Source organism: Nomascus leucogenys, chromosome 4 (assembly GCF_006542625.1).
Source record: "Nomascus leucogenys isolate Asia chromosome 4, Asia_NLE_v1, whole genome shotgun sequence".
NCBI classification, from domain to species: Eukaryota; Metazoa; Chordata; class Mammalia; order Primates; family Hylobatidae; genus Nomascus; species Nomascus leucogenys.
In genome coordinates this window covers 31,808,552-31,832,991 of record NC_044384.1, presented here as the reverse complement: position 1 = coordinate 31,832,991, position 24,440 = coordinate 31,808,552, and the positions used below count along the sequence as shown (strand labels likewise).

Below are 24,440 nucleotides of genomic sequence, written 5' to 3'. Positions count from 1 at the left end.
CATGCAAATATCAAGAGAATGCTAAAAAAATAGAATTGCCTTTTAACAGAAAAAACTGACTTCAAAGAAAAAAGACAAGAATAGTCTTGTCATAAATAGACAAGAATTGCCCAAAAGTCCTATTTAAACATTTAATTGTGCTGACTATAAAAGTGATATTTTATATATAAATATTAGGAAAAAATACAAGACTTTTCTGGGTCACCCATACTCATTACTAAAAATTTGGCCAATTAATCTCTAAAAGTTTCATAATTAAGTGTTAACATTTTTAGAAGTATGCTTTATCAAGCTAAGAAAACTCATTTCTAATTTGTTAATAGCAAATTTTATAGAAAGCCCTTTCTGGATCCATGATGATCATAAAGTGCTTCTTAAATATGATTATGTGGTATCTTATACTACTAGATTTCCTGTAGTTGAGTCATCCTTGAATGACAATAAACATTACCTAGTCATTTTTTTTTTTGAGATGGAATTTTGCTCGTCGCCCAAGCTGCAGTGCAGTGGCTCAATCTGGGCTCACCGCAACCTGTGCCTCCTAGGTTCAAGCAGTTCTCCTGCCTCAGCCTCCCGAGTAGCTGGGATTACAGGCACATGCCACCACATCCAGCTAGTTTTTGTATTTTCAGTACAGACGGGGTTTCACCATGTTGGCCAGGCTAGTCTCAAACTCCTGACCTCAGGTGATCTGCCTGCCTCGGCCTCCCAAAGTGCTAGGATTACAGGCATGAGCCACCGTGCCTAGTTATGTTTTTGTGGTTTTGTTTTTAATAAACCACTGAATTCTAGTTTCTGATATTTTATGACTTTTGCATCTATGTTTATAAAGAGTGGCATAAACTTTTCTATTCTTGTTTAATTGTGGTATAAAATCAGCTTAAGTGTTCTTTATTAGAGTTAAAGAAACTAAAAGTTAGGACTGGGTTTTTTTCTAATTCATATTAAAAACAATACAGATTCCAACGGACTGGGAGAAAAAAAGAAATAATGATACTGAAACAAACATCAGAAATCTTTGACAATATTCTGATTATTTTCTTGGGATGAAAGATCAAAAATGTGATTACATGGTCAGAGTAGCACCTTAGGAAAGTCCTTTTAATTTATGCTTACGAAAATAAATTTTGCATTCCTATACATTTATGTATAATCAATATTATAAAATAGCCATTTTAGACCCCATAGTCCTTACTTTTAACTTTACAGAACTCCATCCCTTACTTTTAACTTTACAGAATGTTTAACACTTCAGAGTCCCTTACTTTTAACTTTACAGAACTCCATCCCCACTGCAATTTCAATTTTACTTTATTGTGGATAATAATATATTGAAAGCTTTTTCCTTATGTCTGATTCTTTACCTAAATATCAACTGCCATTCTGACTTCACGACCAACTTGTCTCCCATCCCTCGGACTCAAAAATGTTTGAGATGAAAAAGCTTCCTGAAATTTTTTATTATTTAGCTCACTGCAGCTTTTATTGAGGTTAAGCTCTACCTATAAATTACGCTGTGTCACCACAGAAAATGGTGGGAAGGGAGCAACAGTGACCTATCTATAACTACAGCTTTTAAACTGCCAGAGGCAACAAGAGTAATGAGATGAGGGGAGTGGGAGGGACACAAGGCCAGGACTATGTTTCTGCCCTAACTTTAACCCCACTCTAATATTAAGGGGCTGAGAGTAGAGGAGGAACTGTTCAGTAAACATTTCAACAGAAAACATTTGCCATTTCTTAAAATTAAACAATTTGTTTCCTGTTCTTCATCAGTTGAACTTACTTGTATTTTCTGGCTTATAAAACTATAAAGGCACTTTACTAACATTTTTCTTGAAATTCTGAGTAAACGTGCTTACAAATCCATTGTGTATCACATTTTGAATAATTCTGCTTAAGCTAAGATTGTTATCTATAACAAAACTTTTCCATCCCACTTCCCATCTTTTACACTTTACATATAAATGAGTTCCCTGAATTCCAACTAAATTTCTTACGTTTAAGAATATTTAGTTAAGAAATGACTAATAATCTGACACAATTTAATTGTTCTACTACTAAAAACAAGCTTTATAAAATATATGGCACCAAGCTACAGTGTGTAAAATGTTAAGATTTTTTTGATAGACCATCAATAACAACAAATCTCCATTTTTGGAACATCTAAAAAAACCACCAAATTAGGCAAACTTCTACGCTTCAAGGGAACTTTAATAGTGAAAAACAAGATAATGGATAATTATCACTTCAACTTCATTAATCAGGCAAAAGAGCAGAAAAAAATGTTTTTAATGATGAAGCAGCTCCAGAATATGAGCTCTCAGAGATCTCTATCTCCAAAAGAGGCTGCAAAAAGAATGGGAAATAAGGAAAAGAGCTATGACTAAGGTGAACTCCTCCACAGGTTAAATACCAGCAATGGCCAATTTTAGTACTGTTGTACCTCCCTAAAAGATTAGACTCTCTCAGGCTCTGCTCCGTGGATAACCTCACTGCAATGGCAACTTGAGCCTTGCTGAAGTCGTACAAAAACATGGCTCTATCTCTGCTGTATCACACAGCTCCCTTCAATCAAGTGATACCAGTCTCCCGGCCTCCATTCTTGACAGCCTCACAAGGAGTTTTCTCGCTGCAACCCACGTTGCACTTGAAATTAATCTGACTTCTGAGCCTTCAGACCGCACTTAAATGGCCCCAACCTCACCAGTCACCCTCAGGTTAAGTGTGAACGCTGGCAAGCACGCAGTGACTCCTTACTACCTATACACACTCTGGCCATTTGCCACCCCTTACTTTATACTCTAAGGATACCCAACTTGTTTGGAACACTTCACCAATGCTCCCCAACCTCCCAATCTCCACACCACCGCTCTACATGTGATGAAACAGGCTTCTCCTAATTCCTTCTTTACCCCGCTCAACTCAAAAGCACCAGTATTCCTCCTGAAGGAAACTTTCCACAAGCCTCCTCTGGATATAGCCCCAAGTATACTTCTTTTGTAACATCTACCAAGCCTTATGAAACCATCTTTTTCTAAGTTTATCTCCCTTACTAGAAAGTAAGTAGTTTAAAAGCAAACACTGTATCTTAACTCCAGTGAGGAAGTGCACACCAGCCACGTAGTGGGCATATGATAAATGGTTACCTAACTGAAATCTCACACACTACACAATGAAGAATGAAATATAGCTTGACTTCTCAGCCCATTCACCAGGAAGTTCCCAGTTCCACTTCTAAAACTATGCCAAATCTGTTTACTTGGTGTGCTAGCACAGCCACCACGCCAGTCCAGCCTCTATCATCTTGCATTTAGATTCCTCACAGCCTAATTTTCCTGCTTCCATATCTACCCTAGTACACACATACCTCTCTCCCACAGCCAGAAAAATCTTTGTAAAAATGCATAAGATCCTCTTTAAAATCCATCAGAATAAACTTACTTGCATCCTGTTATATTTAGACTAACATTCAAACTGTCACCATACCCTAGGATGCCCTCTATAAGCTTTGGGAAAGTCTTGTCCTCTGTCTACACTGGGCTCCTTTTAAATATTCTAATACAAGAAGCTCACCTCAGTGTCTTCACTCTGGCTCTTCCCTCTCTTCCCTCTGCCTAGAAGACTATTCCCTCAGTTGGCTGCTGCTTCTCAAAGCTCCACGCAAGCATCACAATCCAACCCAAAGCAGCTTTTTAATTCTTCATTCTATCATTATCACTGCATTTGGTTGTCTTCTTTGCACTCATTACCATATCAAATTATAATTAATTTGTTTACTTGTTTATTGTGTATTTCTATCCCTTAGGAAGGCAGGAGTTTTGTGTTTTGTTAATCACTGTATCCCCATATGTCTAGAAACAGTGTCTTCTACATAGCAAACACTCAATAAGCATTTGTAAAACAAATCAACAAACCAAAAAAGCAACCTTTAAGATATACATAAAACAAGTAAGGGAAAGAAATGGATGGTCTACCAAAGAAGGCAAGAAACATTCTACTGTTAGTATTTGCAACTAGACAGGCTGCACTGGTGTTATTGGGATCTGTTATCTACAAGCATCAAAAGTGTACTTCTCAAAGTTCAAAGTCAAGTAGAATGGTTTCACATGCTATATGCTAGCCCACGGTATGACACTGCAAACAATCATTTTAGAGAATTCTTAAATTTCTTAACACTCCCCCCAAAACCTGTAATGTACACAAGTAGTAAAACATATTTTAAAACACCTGCCACTTTATTAAAAAACAATACTTATGACAGTGCTATTTATCTGTAAATGATTAAATTTATCCTCAGAAAACTTCAGACTTTTAAAGTAACAGGTCCTCCTAACCTAAGAGGCAGGTCTTTAAGACAGGTTCTGACGCCTACAACATTTAAGAAGCCACCTAACACACTATTCTTTCTTGGAAGCAATGCTGCAATGCAAAGAAAAACCATATAAAATTCATTAAAAAGTGAGCAGCCTCTTTTCACCCCTGATGAAAGCTTTGACTAAGGGAGGAGCAAACTGTAGGCTGCTACTATGTTAGTGATAGAAAAAGCTTCAATTCTTTATTCAAGTATCATTCGATCACAGAAATGAGGATAACATACAAATTTAGGCAATGAAGATAATAAATCTAAGTATCTTATTTAGCTTGATTAAACCTTCTCACTATTCAAGAAAATTTATAAAACAAGACAGCTAGCAAAAACAATTTATACAAGGTTAAAAACAGTCGTATTTCAATCATCACTTTTTACAGGTGACTTGAAAGGAACACAAATTCAGTAACTTTCCTTCAGATTCCTTGACATAATTTGATCAAACATGGGATCTAACAAAACTTACCTTGGTATGGTAACACATTTAGTATTACAGTTTTGAGTGGTGATGGCTTTCTCAAGCTCATCTAATCGTCCTGTTTTCTTTAGCTTCTTCACCAGACTTTTCACTGCTTTCTCACACCACTTTTCTTCCTGCCCATTCTGCTCTCCTCCGCCTGCTCCTCCAGACCCACCAGCTGACTTCTTCCATCCCAGCAGTCTCTTCACAACTGGCGGCGTGAATGGCAAGATGGACGACATGTTCTTACCAAAGGCAGCAAGCCACGCTAGGAAAACAGCCTCTTGTATCGAACCTAGCAAAGATATTGAAAGGATGATGTAGAGACTACCTTGAACATCAAGTAATAATTTCAACTTATCACAGAAAGCAAACTGCAAAACAAGATAGAAATTCAAATTATGACTTTCCCAACAGACTTCTCCACCCATGAAAATGTTATCTTTATGAATTTAAATGAATGATGGAAACAAACCCTTCTAAAAACAAGAATGTTATAAGGACTCTTCTTGTGGGAAAATACAGTGATTTTTCAAGTAAAATCAGATACTTTTAACGATTTTTCACTACCAATACTATTTTAAACTCTTAATAGTGTCCATTAAAATATTTTCACAAAAGGTTTTCTTACTTTTTAGAACTTCAATCTACTCTCAAAAGACTATACAAAAATACACTGAAAATTTGTAAGCCCACTCTCCGCCAGGTTTTAAACTTTCATAACTATTAGGAGGCAAAATCTACAGTTACAAGAAGGGAAAAATGCATCAAGTGTGAAGTAATCAAGAACAAAGAAATAAACATGGCAAACAGAGTCTGTGAAGAAAAGCTGTAGTCCGGTTTCACCTGCCCTTGAGAGGAATTTTTTAACACATATTTTTTCATTTTCATCTAAATAACAATTTGCATGGTGAGTAAAGTCAGATAGTTTCTCTTCCCAATTTAAGGAACTGTACCTTGTCTTTTCTCTTCCATAGGAATCATTTTTATTAAGCTGTTTTGTCTATTCAGCGTCATTTTACAAATATAAACATATGTACATACAACTAACCACATTCTCACCACCTTATTCCTGTACAAAAGTAGCATAATATTCCTTGATTTTGTATATCTTGAAATTTTTTATTTTTACTTTTTTGCTTAATTCCCTGTAGGTCATTCCTTATCAGTTCACACAGAATTTAGAAAGCACTGTGCCCTCAATTTTCTAGACTCCACTACTGATACTGGTAAGTCCCACATAACTTTTATTCCTGATCCTTTAATTGGGGTTTAAAAATTGTTTCGCTTCAGAAGCTCTTAATATCTTAGCTCTTACGCTTTTCTTTCCGTTGCCTTCAATTTTAGTGAGATATAGGAAAAAGGAAAATGAATGTGTTCAATTTGCCATATTTAATAAAGTTCCCAAAAGCATCCTTTTTAGAAAGTAAAGAGGTCTGTAGTCTTTACATCACACACCCCAAATACTGAAATTGTAGTTTTCAAAGTGTATCTTTATGAAAACAATGATGCTTACATTTTCATTAGTTTGTTCCTTAATAATCATAATGATCAGACAATAGTTATTAAACATAGAGGAGGAAGTACAAATTAAAATAATAATGAGGCATCATTTCATGCCCAATCTAGCTGGCAAAAATTGAGTTAATTAAAATACCTACTGCTAGAGAAGATGTGAAGAAACTGTTATCATTCCACATTGCTAGTGAAAAGGTCAAATGTGACAGCTTTATTCTAAGTCATCTGGCAATGGGTCATGTGTTACAACTAGTAACAGGATTATACGTGTATAAACAAAAATCTAGGATATTAATATGGGTTGCAGATATACCAATATGCAGAAAAGGGGGTGAAAAGATGAAAAAGGCTGAATGATATGGCCATTGTGTATGTTTGTGTGTATGTGTGTACAAGAAACTGGATAAAACATTTTTAAAGTAAAAAAAAAAAACAGTTTTTAAACACACTTTGCACATACTTTTAACGTTAAAGAAGATCCGAACACAAGATGCAAATTTATTTCCCATCAAAGAACATGGCTAATTTTCATATATTATATGCTAAGATTCATTTCCAATGTACACAAACTGCATTCCTGCTCTAACCTCTCCATAATTCCATTATTTTGGTTTGCACCACATGGAAAAATAATTTCTTTTAAAAAATATTCCCTCTTCTCAGGATGGTCAATGACTAGTGAAGAAGACTGCCATGATTAAAATACACATGACAAGTAAGAGAAATTGCAATGGGGATTACAGGTACACAAAGAAACACCACCTAACTTTGCCTTAGGTGTCAGGAAAGATTTTCCTGAGGAAATATTTGCACTTCCTTGGCAGCTTGCCATTTATTCATTCCTTTTTGCATTCAACAATTTTTTTTTTTTTTTTTTGCCCATCTATTGTGCCTGTATTTACCTGTTTATTCTCAAATCCAGTCTGTGTTATTCATCTGCAAACTACACTGTTGAGCTGGGATGGGTAGGACAAGAGAAATCCTTTGTAGCAAGGTATTGGGAGCGAGGAATCGAGAAAGGGTAAATTTCTAAGGGCAGAGAGATCAACCGGCAGAGAATTGCAATACACAAAAGGAAAGAATAGATATTAGGGAGACAGAAGGAACAGAGTTTACTAAGAAAAAGTTACAAATTACAGGTTCTTGCTTGAAAAACCAGTTGAATGAAAATACAATTCGCCAAAATATGAAGTATTTGGGGAACATAAGTGTTGTGTTAGTCAAACTAAATCTGCTATGACTATGAAATTCCAGAAGGAGGTGCCCGATAAGCAACTAGAAACAAAGATTTAGAGCTTAGCAGAGATCAAACGGTCACGTGGTAATGAAACACAACGCTGGTATACGAGAGAACTCAGAAAGCGCCAAGCTCAGTGAAAAAAAAAAAAAAAATTCTAAGAAATACATATAAAGGAGTTATCAAATGTGGAAAAAAAGTAGATGATTAGGGAGAAAGGTGTCATGAATATAAAGGACAATTTATAGCAACACAACATGATAACACAACTTTTAAGTGCCAACACTAGGATTTGAATCAAGCAGCATGATGCCAGAGAACAAGTACTTAACTGTGTCAATGTATTGTGTTGCACCTAACAATCTGGAGCTAATCTGGAGACCTAAAAAGAGCCATTAAAGGCTGAGCTCTTTATACAATAACAGAGCTATCTGTGCCTGACAAATTAGTCCATTAGATAGGATTAGAATGACACATTTAGCTCCAACTCCTTTCTCAATCTACAAATCATTTAACTAGTCTTTCAGTCACCACCTTCTACCTTCTTTGATGCAAACAGCTTTCTAAAATGCATACTGCATGTCACCCTACTACTAAAAATCCTTCAGTATTTGCAAAAAATAACAGTAAAATGACTTAATATCCTTTAAGAACACATAAACAGTGTAATGCTTCAGAGAACAGATTCTGAAGCCAGTTGGCCGGTTCAAATCCCAAGGATGCCACTTACTAGCTGCATGGCAACCTCTATATACCCCACTTTTCTCAGCTGTAAAATAAGGATAACAGTACCTATCTTAAAGCCAATATAACAACCTCTATAAAAATGTAATATGAGCTACATATGTACTTTAAGTTCTCTAGTGACATTTTAGAAAGTAAAAGGATATAGGCAACATTTTAATGATGTATTTAATCCAATATATCCAAAATGCCATCATTTCAACATGCAATCAATATAAAAAAAATTTTCATACTAAGTCTACAAAATTTGTTGAGTACTTTACACTTACAGGACAACTCAACTAGGACTAGCCACATTTCAAGTACTCAATAGCTACACAAAGGTACTGCCTACCCATATTGAATGGTCCACCCCTAACTAAAAATTTCTGCATACTCTCCCTATCCCATATTCTCCATAAACTGTTCATAAATGCCTCTATTTAACGACTGTAGGATCCGTAGTGATGTGACATTTTTCAATTCCTATTATGTAAATTTATGGTGTCTCTCCCCCTCCCCATCTTCTTTTGATCAGTTTTGCTAAGTGGTCAATTACATTAATCTTTTCAAAGAACCAACTTTTTCTTAGCTTTGTCAATTTTCTCTAAGATTACTTTCTATTCACTAATTTCTGCTCTTGTCTTCATTATTTCCTTACTTCTACTGTCTTTAGGTTTGATTTCCTATTCCTTTTCTACCTCCTTAAAAAAGCTTTCTTTTCCAATGCATAGACTTAAGGCTATAAATTTTATCTTAGCATTTCAGCAGCAGCATTCCAGATCATTGTAGTTCACCTTCATTTTCAATCAGTTTAAAATATTTTCTAATAGCCATCATAATTTCTTCTTTAAGTCATATGTTATTCAAAAGCATGGTATTTTATTTCTAGGCAGCTAGGAATTTTCTAGTTATTTTTATTTACTATAATACAAACAACATATTCAATTATTAAAATCAATGATATTTGCTGAGGCTTTGTTTATGTCCCCAGCTTATGGTCAATTTTAGTACAATTTCCATGTGCAAGGGAAAAGATGGTTAATACCACCATTAATAGTTTCAATGTTCTACGTATGACAATTAGATCAAGCCTGCTAATTGTGATGTATGTATGTCCTACACACCTGCATCCATTGTGATGGCCTATTTGTCTGTTTCTTTTAGTTCAAAATAAAATTTTTGGTTTATAGATGTTTGGGCTATTTTACTGGGTACAGATAAAGGATTGTGATAACTCTGGTGGATCAATCCCCTTACATTATAAAATGTAGTTCTCTTTTTCTACTACTGTTTACTGTATTAAAGTCTCCTCTGCCTGATTGGTATAGCCACACTTATTTCCTTCAGTTAGCATTTGGATGGTATATCTTTTCGCATCATTTTCTCTCAATCTTTCTAGGTACTTATATTTAGGTAATTATTATTTGTCCAGTCTATTTTTGCCATTTACTTGGAATATTTAGCCCATTTCCATGTAATATAATTACTAATTTAGTTGTCTGCTTGTTTTACATTTTCTTTGTCTTCTTCTGAATTTATCACATATTCTACATCCAATTTTTTTCCGTATTCATTTGTTACACATTCTTTTCTTTTAGTGGTTACCCTAGATATTCTTATTCATCCTTCACTTAACACAATTTCATACATAGACTTTTACTACTTCCTCTATAATGCCAGAATCATAGAACACTGCTGAGTAGCAGTTTTGCTATGAACCAGACTACCTCTGGTTTGTCCCTGTTCCTAGGATGAGACTCTGCAGAGCCTTCATTTCAAAAGCTAGCAGATCCTTATCTTCTAGGTACCTAGATACTATAAGAATTGCTTTGTTTTTAAGAGATTTCTGGTTTAGCTCTCTAGCCTAAGCAGCTTCAGAATTTGGCAAATGTCTACGGGGGAAGAAATTGGGTGTGTTGAAAATCATCAGTGTGTATTCACCACTTCCTCAAACGCTTTCAACTCTCACCTATTGTTCTCAAGTCGCTTCCCCTAGAGAATCTTTATCTCAACACCACAGGACTAGAAAATATCACAATCTCCTTTTCTGAGATTTTGGTTTATCTCTCCCGCCCAGTTGAACTACGGAATTTAGGAATATATTGAGGGGGTTCTCTGTGTTTAAAGGCCCCTCATATTTCCAATCTGCCACTCAGGCTGCAGCCCAAAGGCCTCCTCTACTCTGTACCCAGGAAAAACAATGATCAGCTGCAGACCTCTCTGCTCACTTGTGAAAGGTATTCCCCCAGGGTGCAAAATTTTGCTTTCTTTAATCATTTTTACACCCATTGTTCTGTATCGCTAAATATATAAATTTTGTAAATTACCTGGCTTTTCTAGTTGTTTTATTAAGAGTCTTGGACTACCAAGAACTACTGCATCCTATCCCCCAAAACGTTCTCATTCCATTTGAGTAGTGAGTCTTCCACAACTATAAACCTATATGTTGAAATAATTTGTTGATGACTTTAATTTCAAAATAAGACACAAGATCACTTAACACTTGAGGACAGAGATGGAGAGTTAAGATTTGAGAAGAACAGGAAAAAATTTAGAAACCTAGCCCTGAGAAAATCAACCATAATGAAACAACAGAAAACGTGTCAGGTATATATTATCAGACTATATATTTAAAAAGTATTCCATAGAAGGAATTCCACTTCTGATTAGGATGTAGAAAGTTACAACAGGGCATCACTTTCATTCTAATAATCAAAACTAGCCAGATAAGCTACAAAATCATGGTATCTCTGAACCAGAGAGTTAAGGATACAAAGTAGCCTAAGAAAAACTAAATTCCAAGTGTTGAGCCTTGAGAGGAGAGAGGCTGCATGGATGGTCTCTTTCCTGGTGGAGTGGCTAGTGAGGAATAATCCTGCCATAAATGAAAGTAAGAAGCAACCAGCCTACATGTACATGACATGACATATTAAATTGCAAGGATCCCACAGAGCAAGTGTGCATCCATCCCAACCACTCATTCCCGTAGGTTTCCACTAAGTACCTGCAAAAACTATGTCAAAGGTTGGGGAACAGGGCTGGAAAGCTGAGGGAGATCCCCTAAGGAGCTTAAGATCTCCCACAAATGCAAACAATCTACCCTCATCAATGGGGGATGAGGGGAGGGACAGGCAAGAAAGGTGAGAAAAAGATGATCCCAAGAGACTCTAGACATTGAGCTGCCAAGGACTGTGGTAGGACAGGAAAGATGAAAAAAACTTTCACCCAGATACTCAGGACGTTGACCTACCAAGGCTGAAATGAGTAGTGAACTTGAAGACAGGGTAGGATTGCTAAAAGAAACCTCTGGAAGGTATTAATAGCAGAAAGATCTCTCACTGGGCATAAAAGCTTGGAGGCAGGACTAGAGAAAGAGGGGGTGGGGGAAAGAAAAAAAGAATGACCAATGAATTGACAGCTGAGCTATAGAGAAATCTCTCATGGTTCAGAAAGCTGATGGCTCAGCTATAAACCAAAAAGAGATCCGAAATCACGCTTGGACAACACAAGAAATGATGGACCATTTTCTAAAAGTAAATATTATTTACTTCAATCTCCATTGTTTTTATACAAATGTTCAGCATTCAATCAAAAATTACAAGATACAGGGAGTAGCAAACAGTCAGAACATGAATAAAATCAGATAACTATAATAAAAATGTTAAAGAAACTGATGGAAGAGATAGCAACATGAATAATGAAAAAATTTCATCACAGATATCAAAGTTACAAAAGAGGATCACAGGAAAACGTTAGAAATGAAGAATACAGCATTAGAAATTAAGGATATCATTAGATGGGCTTAACAGAAATGACCAGTGAACTTGAAGACAGGCCAAATTAAAGTATGCAAATTGAAACACAAAGAGGGAAAAAACAGTGTGGGGGGAAAAACTCAGAATATCCAAAACCAAATGTCAGTTGGGTTTAATTAGAGTGCCAGAGAAAGATGAAAGAGAATGGGGAACAAAAAAATGTATCAAGAGATAATGGCCACAAACTTTTCAAGAGATGACAGATACTAATCCACATATGGAAAGAAAACACATTCATGGTCAACCTGCTGAATATTAAAGATAAAAGTAAGGATGAAAGGCCGAGCTAGGATAACAGTTAAGAATCCCTGGGAGTCCCCGATAGAAAGAGAATCTGCACTCATTCACAAGCTCTTTTCCAAGGGCCTCAACTGAGTGCTCTTGAAAAAAGGCAGAAAATGGGAGAGCTCCTTCCTCCCACTTGGTGGCATCTCGTATGAAGCAAATGCCTTCAACTATGATGGGAGATGCAGGAAAGTCTACCAAACCCAAGGGAAAGCAAAGATCCCCTGCCTCAAAGGGAAGAGTAGAGCAAAAGACATGTGCTGTTGAGTTGGGGGATTTGTGGAGCACAACTTACTTGCCCATCTCCCACACACAAACATGCCTTTCACTCTGTAACAATAAACACCATATTCTACTGCCAGGGGAAGGGAGGAAACAATGCTACCACCAGTCCCAGACAAAGGCACACAGATGCTGAGGAATGAGAATCAACAGCTGTCTGATATTGAAAAAGGGACAACAAACCCACTTGGGCCCAAGATCCCGTACTAATACACAGCAAAGGTCTGTTACTACTAGATGTAAAAATCCTTAACAAAATATTAGCAAATCACATCCAGCAACATAATAGAAAAGGTCATCATCACTAAGTAGGATTTATCCCAAGGAGCAAAATTGGTTTAACATTCAAAAATCAAGCACCTCATTTATAGTATAAAAGAGAAAACGCGCCTATGATTCTCTCAAATGAGCAAGAAAAAAGGTATCTGAAAATGTTAATTCAACACTCATCTATAATTTAAAACGCCCAGCAACACTAGAAAAGAACGTTCTTCAATCTGAAAAGGACATCTATGAAAAACCTAGAGCTAGCATATGTCATAAAGAAACGTTAAATCTCTCCCTTACAACTAGGAATAAGACAAAGATGTCCACGGTTACCCTTTCTTTTCAGTAAAGCATTGGATATTCTAGACAGGAAAACTACACAACAAAGAAAAGATGGACAGGAAAGAAATAAATAAAACTGACTTTATATTCTACAGTGATATGACTGTCTCCATGGAAAAGTGCAAGGAATCTACAAGTAATCTACTTACTGGAACTAGTAAGTAAATTTAGCAAGGTTTCAAGATAAAGAGTCAAGATTTGGAAAATGAAATTTCAACAAATATGCTTGAAACAACAGATATTTTCTACATATCTAAAGAAAGATACTCAAGATCTCAACACTAAGAATTACAAAATATTGCTAAGAAAAATGAAAAACACTGAACAAAGAGAGACCATGTTCATAGACTGGAAGACTCATATTGCTTAAATGTCCATTCTTTCCAATTTGATATATGGATTCAATGTAATCCCTACCAAAATTCCAGCAGAGTTAAGAAATTCATGATATAAAATTCATATGGTAACAAAAAAAAAAAACTAGAATAACCAAACCATTCTTGAAAAAGAAAATTGGAGGCCTTACACCACCTTATTTCAAGGCTTACTAAAAAGACTTAGTAATCAAGAGTATAGAGTAGGCATAAGAAAAAAAGATCAGTGGAACAGAACAAGTCTAGAAATAGACCCACACATATACAGTCAACTCATTTTCCAGTAAGGCCCAAGGTCAATCTAGTTTTCAACAACTTTTCCACAACATGGAAAAGAACAAGCCTCAACCACAAGTGCATACCATCTTCAATGGGAAAGTAGAATCTTAAGCTCTTAGAGGAAAACACAGAATACATTCACGACCTTAAAACATAAAAAGCATTAACCACAAGAGAAATACAGTTGAGCCACGCATGGTGGCTCACACCTGTAATCCTAGCACTTTGGGAGGCCAAAATAGGCGGACTGCTTGAGCTCAAGAGTTCAAGACCAGCCTGGGCAGCATGGCGAGGTCCCATCTCTACTAAAAAACAAAAAATACAAAAAAAATAGCTGGGCATGGTGCCTCCTGTGCTCCCAGTTACTCAGGAGGCTGAGGTGGAGGATCATTTGAGCACAGGGGTGCGGAGGCTGCAGTGAGCCAAGATCACTCCACTGTACTCTAGGCTGGGTGGCAGAGCAAGTCTCAAAAAAAAAAAAAAAAAAAAAAAAAAATACAAGCTGAGCATCCCAAATCTGAAAACTGAAATCTAAAATGCTCCAAAATCTGAAACTTCTTGAATACCAACATGACACCCCCAAAAAATGGTCATTGTAGTATACAGCTACAATGCAAATATTCTAAAAATTGGAAAAAATCTGAACCACTTCAGGTCCCATGCGTTTCAGATAAGGGATACTCAAACCTGTGTATGTAACGTAAACCACCAAAATTTAAAAATCACAGAAAAAGGTAAGCTCAGCTTTTTTGTTAAACAGGAAAAGAATAACAGGCATGTCATAAAAGAAGATACGGGAGTACATTAAGAGGTATTTAGTATCACCAATCATCAGGAAAACGCAAACTAAAATCATAATGCGATACCGTTTCCCACCATCTAGAATGGTTTAAAATTTTTCTGACACTACTAAATGTTGATGAAGATGTGGAGTGTATTAGTATACTACCGCTGCTGTAACAAATAATCACAATCACAGCACAAATTTAGCAAAATCAGTTTCGATGAACTAAAGTCACAGTGTTGGCAGGACTGATTCCTCCTGGAGTGTCTGAGGGGAAGTTCGTCCTTGCCTTTTGCAGCTTCTAGTGGTTACCTGTAGTCCTTAGCTTGTGCTCCCTTCCCTTAGCTTGTGCTCCCTCCCCCACCTTCAGAGCACATCATTCCAATCTCTGCTTCCATCGTCATACTGCCTTCTCTTCTGTATTCAAATCTCCCTCTACGGCCTTCTAGTAAGAGCTCTTGGCATTACATTTAAAGCCCACCCAGATAATCCAGGATAATCTCCCCATCTCAAGATCCTTAATTTAATCACATCTGTAAAGTCTCTTTTGCCATATAAAACATTCACAGGTTCTTGGGATTAGAACCCGAATATCTTTGGAGACCATGGTTCAGTCTACCACATCAAGCAACTAGAACATTCATAAACTGCCGAAATGAAAGTATAAAATGGTATAGCACATTTGGAAAACCGGCAAGTTCCAAAAAGTTAAACATAGATCTACCCCGTATCACACATTCAAGAAAAATAAATACATATGTCCACAAAAAGAAACCTGTATAAGAATGTTCATAGTAGCCATGTTAGTAATAGCCAAAAACTAAAAACAGCCAAAATATCAAAAGAAAACAAAAAATTATAATGTACTCATAAAAAGGAATACTGCTCAGGAACAAATATGAATGAGCTTATACACTCCACAACATGGATCAGTCTCAAAAACATGCTGAGCAAAAGACAAAGAAATATAGACTGATTTCATTCACGGCTTCCCACAACAGGCAAAACTAATCTAATGACAAGTCAAAATGATCGTCTCAGAGGCAGTGAGGAAGAGAAGTGAAAATGTTTGGACAGAAGCACAAAGTACCTTTCTAGGGTGATAAAAGTGTTCTCTATCTTTGTTTTATTCCCTCGCTCCTGTAAATCCACTGTTGAATTCCTGAATGTTTTCTATCTTGAGAGGTAATCACACATGAGTACAAATTACCAAAATTCACAGAACTGGCCAAGCCCAGTGGCTCACACCTATAATCCCAGCACTTTGGGAGGCTGAGGCGGACAGATCGCTTGATTTCTGGAGTTCAAGACCAGCCTGGGCAACATGGCGAAACCCTGTCTCTACAAAAAATACAGAAAAAAATTAGCCATGTGCATGTCTATAGTCCTAGCTACTTGAAAGGATCACTGGAGCCCAGGAGGCAGAGGCTGCAGTGAATCGAGATCGTGCCACTGCACTCCAGCACCCTGGGCGACAGAGTGAGACTCTATCTCAAAAACACTCACAGAACTGAACATTTAAAGTTTGTGCATTTTAGCAATGTAAATTACAATTCAAAAAAAAAGGTGCCTGGACAAACACATTAAGAAGTTCCTAAATAAACTAAGTTAAATAGACTTTACTGAAGAACTTCTCAAAAGCTTCAACATGCCAATGCACATTGCAAATTTCAGAAGGGAGGAGGTTGCAAGTGACCAAAGATGTAAGCTTAGAAGTTTCCGTCCATAACATGCAGATAGCCTCCGCAAGTACATGTAGGCAAATGTTCGTGGATGGAGAGTGGAAGGGGTATTGTTTTGAGGACAAAAATTGAGAGCCCAAATGACAGCCATCACAAACTTAATGAGGCACTGACAAAATGGTTGTTGTAACAGAGCTATAGAATTGACCCTTGGACAACATGGGTTTAAACTGCATAGGTCCATTTATACACAGATTTTATTCAAGAAACATTGCAAAATGTCTTGGAGATTTGAGACAATCTGAAAAAAACTCAGATAAACCAGGTAGCCTAGAAACACTGAAAAAAAAAACTAAGAAAAAGGTAGGTTATAAAGCATAAAAGATATGTAGATACTAGTCTATCATTTACCATCATGAAATACAAAAATCTACTATAAAAAGTTAAAATTTATCAAAACTTACACAAACACAGACCATACATGGAGCCATTTACAGTCCAGAAATATAAACATTCAGATGATGTATTAAGTCATAACTACATAAAATTAAAGGTAGTATATACTGTACTACTGTAATAATTTCATCGCCACCTCCTGTTGCTATCATGGTGAGCGGAAGTGTTGCGAGTATCCACCGTGTGAGGCTAATCATCTCTGCATGAGCAGTTCTTCTCTCCAGTAAATTATCACAGTAAAAAGTGATCTCTCACATTTCTCATGTAATTTTCACCATGTGTAGTGCAATACCATAAGCCTTGACTAATACCATGAGATCCATACGATGTGCCACTAGTGATGCTGAAAGTGCTCCCAAGAAGCAGAGAAAAATCATGACATTACAATAAAAACTCCAACTGCTTGGTATGTACCACAGACTGAGGTCTGCAGCTGCAGTTGCCCGCCATTTCAAGATAAATGAACCCAGTGTAAGAACTACTGTTAAAAAAAAAAAGAAAATTTGTGAAGCTGCCACTGCAGCTAGGCCAGCAGGTGTGAAGATCTTACACCTTTTGTGAAACAACTTTTTATCTCATATTGAAAATGCAGGTTTTATGTAGGTACAGGATTGCTATAAAGAAAGGCATACCTATAGACTATTATATGGTTTGAGAAAAAGCGGAGACATTATATGACAACTTAAAGCAAAATTAAGGTGAAGGATCTAAAGCTGGAAAATTTAATGAAAGTAAAAGATGGTTGAGAATTTAGAAACAGGCTGGCTTAAGAAATGTCAAGGTAACAGGAAAGGAGCTTCTGTCAACCAAAGTAGATGAGTTCCCAGGCGCCATTAAGAAAATCATTGAGGAGAAAGGGTATCTGCCTGAACAGGTTTTTAATGCAGACCCAAGTGCTCTATTCTAAGGGAAAAAACTGCTACAAAGGACATTTATTAGCAAAAACAGAAACAAGCACCAGATTTGAGGTAGGAAAGGACAGGCTAACTCTACTGTTTTGTGCAAATATAGCCAGGTTTATGATCAGGACTGCCCTTCTCTATAAAGCTGCTGACCTCCAATCCTTGAAGGGAAAAGATAAACACCGGCTGCCACAACAAAAAGGCCTGGGCAACCAGAACCCTTTTCTCTGGATTCATTCCATCAATGCTTTGTCCCTGAAGTCAAGTACCCTGCCAGTAAAAGACTGCCTTTTAAAATTCTTTTGACATTGGACAATGCCGCTGGTAACCCACAACCCCATGATTCCAACACCAAATGTGTCAAAGTGATCTACTTGCTCCTGAACACATTAATAACATCTCTAAATCAGGGAGTCATAAGGACCTTTAAGGCTCATTACACACAGTACTCCATGGAAAAGACTGTCAATGCTACGAAAAAGAACTCTGATAGAATGTCAAAGTATGGAAGGATTACACCATTGAAGATACCATCGCTGTTATAGAAAAAACCACGAAAGCCATCAAGTCCAAAATGATACATTCCTACTAGAGAAAACAGTGTCCAGATGTGCCTGACTTGACAGGATTTACACCACAGCCTATCGAGGAAATCATAAGAGATTGTGGATATGGCAAAAAAAAAAAAAAAAAAAAAAAAAAAAAAAAAGGAGTGAAGGGCTTCAAGAGATGGATCTTTGTACAGAAATTCAAGGGCTAACAGACAGACTCCACACATCAGAGGAATTAACAGAAGACGACATAACAGAGATCAGTGCTTCTAAACTAGCTCCAGATGATGAGGAAGAAGATGCAGAAGAAGCAGTGCCAGAAAACAAATTGACATAGGACAATCTAGCTATATATATACAGGGTTCTAGTTATTCAAGGCTGCTTTTGACTTCTTTTATAACACAGATCCTTCTATGACATGGGCACTGAAACTAAACCAAAAGGCGTAAGGAGGACTGGTACCACACAGAAACATTTTCGGAGAAATGAAAATGCAAAGTCAGGCAAAAATTGCTTATTTTCATAAAGTTACACTGAATGTGCCTGACTCCCAGTCTGCCTCTTCCACCTGTGAGACAGCATGACTCCTCAGCCTACTCAGAGTGAAGACAATGAGGATGAAGACCTTCATGAAGATCCACTTCCACTTAGTGAATAGTATATGTATTTTCTCTTCCTTATGATTTTCTTAGTAAGTTTCTTTTCTCTAGCTTAAAGAATACAGTTTATCATGCATGTGACATGCAAAATATGGGTTAATCAACTGTTTATGTATTGGTAAGGCTTCCAGTTAACAGTAGGTCATAAGTTTTAGGAGAGTCAAAAGTTATACACAGATTCTTCACTGTGCAGGAGGACAGCATCCTAACCACCCCATTGTTCAAGGGTCAATTGTATATTTACTAAAAAAGAAACATTAAGTAAAAGCTCAAAAAAGAACTTTAAATTATCAAAAGAATGTTCTCAAAAAAGGTCCTCAAACTGAAGATATTCAGCCCTTGGTATAATTTGCTAGAAAATAATGGCCATAACTGCCAGGCGTGGTGGCTCACACCTGTAATCCCAGCACTTTGAGAGGCAGAGGCGGGTGGATCACGAGGTCAGGCGTTTGAGAACCAGCCTGACCAACATGGTGAAACCCCATCTCTACTAAAAATACAAAAATTAGCTGGGCGTGGTGGCGAGTGCCTGTAGTCCCAACTACTCAGGAGGCTGAGGCAGGAGAATCGCTTGAACCTGGGAGGCAGAGGTTGCAGTGAGCCAAAAGCACGCCACTACACTCTAGCCTGGGCAACAGAGCGAGACTCCGTCTGAAAAAAAAAAAAAAAAAAGAAAGAAAGAAAGAAAAGAAAAGAATGGTCATAACCTAATATAATCATACTCACGCCCCTCAAAACAGAAAAAAAATCAATGTGTCCTCAAGCTCAATTCAGGAGACTGGCCCCAAAGGCCTCCCTCCAGGAAGAGGCAACACAGCATGCCAAATTTCATAAATTTCATAAATTTGGCTATGTCAACACTTTTTAGGGATGTATGGAATGCCACATACCAATACTGCATTGGCAACCTTGGGAATCCAACTAGGGTTCAAACACTAAAAATTTGAAAGGAGTCAATAATAGGATTATGTAACTTTCTTCAGCAATATAGTAGAAATGGTGGGAAAGTGAGGTTTGCGTAGAATTAGGGAACTGTAATGCAAATAAAAGAGCAACAGTGAACTTAACAGTAGCCTGGTTAAACTGTCTATAGTGGTAGACCTATAATATGACACGTAAAAAAGCACGGTAGTATGTAACTTGATAAAATAAAGCAAATGCACAAAACTCCATCAAACACATGTAATAATCTACCAATTAATAACCTGGGACTATCAGGCAGCAAAAAGTATACTTGGCTACCTTTGGTCCCTGTTGGATTCCTACTCTGTGCCACAAAGTATGCTCTAGAGGAGCCAACTACAGACACCGTAATATCATGCGACACAGTCTTATCCTAGCACAGAGAACAGGATTAATTCAACCTTTGGAAGGGAAAGGTGTCACTAAAGTTGACACCAGAGCGCAAGTATTGAGAGAGTACACCAGGCAGAAAGTTCAGCATGTTTTCTAAAGACAGGAAACGTTTTAGGAGAGACGAAAAATTTAGGTTACCACTAAAATATGGTGCACAGGAAGCACTGTGGCAGAAGATGAGGGGAAAATAAGGCCAGTACAGATTAAAGAGCTGAAGACAAAAATTACTGCTAATGATAGGAGTATTACTTCATTTATTTCAGTGACAATTTGCATTTTGAATGACCTACTGGAAGTGCAGTTTAGGGAAAAGGATTGAAACACAACTAATGTGACCGACTACCTAATGTAACTGAGTGGCATGTAATGGTACATTCATCACTATTTGGAATGAGGAAAGAGAAGCAACCCTGAAGGCCGGAGGGTCAGTTTTATACATGCCTTTATGTAAGTAACTATGTTCATCACACGGCCAGGAGGCAGCATAAAATATAGTAGACTCAGGGGAGCTAGCAGTCAGTGTACAAGTAAGAGTGTGAGCCCGAGCTAGGCAGAGACAACTGGTGTCTTGAAGAAAAGCAGAGCAGCCAATCTCTAGGCTTGGTTTCTGAGGACTGTCCAGGCCTGTTCCAGCTCCACAATTATATCCTCAGAACAAAACCTCTTTTTGACTTAGCATGAGTAATATCTCTGTTCCTTGTGAAAAACTGATAGAAAAAGCAAAATATAAGAAGAAATCTCCCTAGAAATGTCTATATCTTTTGTTCAATTATTCCATTCATAAGAATTTAGCCTAAAAAAAGAATAAAAAATGAAACTTCTGTATAAACAGCAAAAATAAAAGTGATTTCCAGCATTAGGAGGAATGAGAGTAAACAGTTTCTGCAACACTTTTTTTTTTTTTTGAGACGGAGTCTCGCTCTGTCGCCCAGGCTGGAGTGCAGTGGCGCAATCTCGGCTCACTGCAAGCTCCGCCTCCCGGATTCACGCCATTCTCCTGCCTCAGCCTCTCCCAGTAGCTGGGACTACAGGCGCCCGCCACCACGCCCGGCTAATTTTTTGCATTTTTAGTAGAGACGGGGTTTCACCGTGGTCTCGATCTCCTGACCTCGTGATCCGCCCGCCTCGGCCTCCCAAAGTGCTGGGATTACAAGCGTGAGCCACCGCGCCCAGCCACACTTTTTTTTTTGAGACGGAGTTTCACTCTTGTTGCCCAGGCTGGAGTGCAATGGCGTGACCTCAGCTCACTGCAACCTCTGCCTCCCGGGTTCAAGCAGTTCTCCTGCCTCAGCCTTCGGAGTAGCTGGGATTACAGGCACGCGCCAACACGCCCGGCTAATTTTTTGTATTTTTAGTAGAGATGGGGTTTCACCATATTGGCCAGGCTGATCTCGAACTCCCAACCTCAGATGATCCATCCGCCTCGGCCTCCCAAAGCACAGGGATTACAGGCATGAGTCACAACGCCCAGCCTCTGTTACACTTTCGTTAGAAGAAATGTTTCTTATGAGTTAAGCTGTATTCCTGGGGATCTAAAAGTTTTCTATAAAACCTTTACAATATGTTTTCTTCACTGAAATGAAACTAACTTAAGTTTAGGCCTATTCTGGGTCATCTGAATGGTCACATGACCTGGTATTGCCACATGATGTCAGTGTCCCATGTCTTAGAAGAAGGGTTAAAACCATTTTGGAACTAAGTGAACACTTAAAGTTACCAGCCTTACCTTTGCATGTCTCAGTAACCATGGTTGGCTGACATCTGTCTAATATCTCCAGAGAATTTTTAAATTATGTAATAAAATAGCATTTGTTGTAAGTAATGCTGATAATACATCTCAATTAGTTAAGCTTTTATTTTAAAAACTGAAGTATTTTTAGCCAATATTTTTGAAGTGTAAATAGACTGAATGTAGGCTGACAAGGAACAGGTAACAATGTGTTCCAGGTTAAAAACAAATGAAATACAAAAAAGGAAACTAGATTTATGATCAAGTTGCTATCAAAACGTGAATGAGTCATTTACAGAATATACAGATTTCCTTCAATGGTGTGGCAGCAAGTTCTCTACTGAAATAAATTTTCAACATCTGCAAGAATTGAAATCTAAGTTCAGACACTATTTCTAATTCCAGCAATAAGTGATACTTACATAACGCAGATTTCAAAAGAACACAAAGACTATCTTTACAGCTGAATAAGTCAGCTTACCAAATGATACCTGAGTAAAATTAGGATTCTAAGATTACTCACCGGAAAGTTTCAATAAGGTAAGAGGTCTAATTATCCTGAACTTGCAGTAAAGCCTTCAAGTTATTAACTCTATAATATGGTTTGACAAATAGCATTCTCTGCACATTTAATTAAACAGTGTATACTCTTTCCAGAGTCCTCAACTATGTGGTCCTTTTCTTACTGTTTTTACTCTGACATAAACCCTATCACACTAAGTATGTACTACAAAAAAATCTCCAAATCCTTAGAATGACTTTTCATTTTATGTTGTCTTTTGGAATACACAAAGCTGTATTTTAATTAAAAATATTTTATGCCACAACCTTGCTTCTTTTCAAAGAAATCTTGCTGTGCCTCTAAATATAGTAGGAAACATTTATTGAGTGCTTAAGCCTAAGAGTCCAGTAAGCAAGAATTCCGAATCCTAAGAACCAACTGGGGTTAGGTACTATTATTTACAAACGAGGAATGTGAGGCACAAATAAATATCCTGACGTAATACAGAGAATCCCCTCCAGATATTCTTATGGACACTTTAGTTTACTTTTCATATTAAGTTTCTAAAAGAAAGATCAGAAATTTGGTTTTAAGAAGTGAGATAGTGATCTAACCATCTCTCATAAGGACAGCCTGTGTATTAAAGTTTACCTTTCGCTAAGTCATAATGCCACTTCTGTTGCATAGCAAATTCCTACTAAAGGTCTGATCACACACACTCTGTTATTTGTTCACACTGAACATCAATGTAAGAAAATATTAATTACTACTGCTTTCTAGTTAGTCTTGATATTTGCCAGGGTACGCCCCCTTCCTTATTTTTCAGATGTGTAGTATTGCTGGTTACTTTAAGTTTAGCATGTTCTACAAAAATCCTATAGGATTTTGATTGGAAGTGCAATGAATTTATATTAGTTTATGGAGAACATATTTATGATATCAAGTACTGCTACTATGCAAATGAGTATTTCCATTTATTATTATCTATTGATAAGTTGCATATGTTATCCATAAAAAATCTTACATCTTGTCAAATTTACTTATTTCTCCAGGTATCTTGGTTTTTATTGTAAATGGGGACTTTAATTATACAAAAATATTACACTCAACACTCATGTACTTTCCATCTAGCTGTCATATCTTAGCATTTGCAGTACTTGATCAGATATAAGAAATAAGATATGGATACAGCTAAAGCCCCCCATATATTCCTTTTTGATACCATTTCCCTCCCTCTTGCTTCTCAGAGATTATCATTATCCTGATGTTCCCCCATGGTCATTTAACAGTTTTGCTACATATTGTATCCATACAATACAGTTCTGTACATTTTACAAATTTATATGAAAGTTTGATACTGTTCAGTCCATGCTGATACACACATAATCCTAAATCCTAGTTCATTCATTTTAGCTGTCACATGGCATTCCATTTGATGACTAGCACAATTCACTGTCCATTCACTCTGAATGACTAGTTAGGTTTCCAATTTTCCTCTCTCACAACCTGCTATGAATAGGCTGGTATATATCATTTTATACTATGTAAACGATCTTCTAGGGCAGAAACTTTCAAACTTTTTAACCAAAAAAAGTCCCACAGTGAAAAGTACATTTTACACGCAACCTAGTATATACACACACACTAAAAGAGACATTTCACCATATGCTGCACTCGGCAATTTCTCTAAACTGAGGGTCATGAACCATGAGTGGGCATGAAATCAATAATTCTAACAAATGTTAACACTAATGTAACCACAATCCCAAAAGAGACAACATTTCCAGCATCTCAGATGTCTCCCTTATGTTCCCTTTCAGTCAATCCACCTTCCCCCGTCAGGCAACTACTGACTTCTATT

At 37.2% G+C, this 24,440-nt stretch overlaps 1 protein-coding gene across 5 annotated transcripts in view; it reads right to left on the bottom strand.

The window, feature by feature from the left end:
* Positions 1-24,440, bottom strand: part of SMAD2 (SMAD family member 2) — a 92,535-nt gene that overhangs the window by 52,881 nt on the left and 15,214 nt on the right. For all 5 annotated transcript variants that reach the window (XM_030810482.1, XM_030810484.1, XM_030810481.1 and 2 more), the window contains one exon: positions 4,839-5,127. In XM_030810482.1, coding sequence (XP_030666342.1) covers positions 4,839-5,074 — 236 coding nt within the window. In that variant the 5' untranslated portion in view covers positions 5,075-5,127. The remainder of the gene's footprint in view (positions 1-4,838; positions 5,128-24,440) is intronic.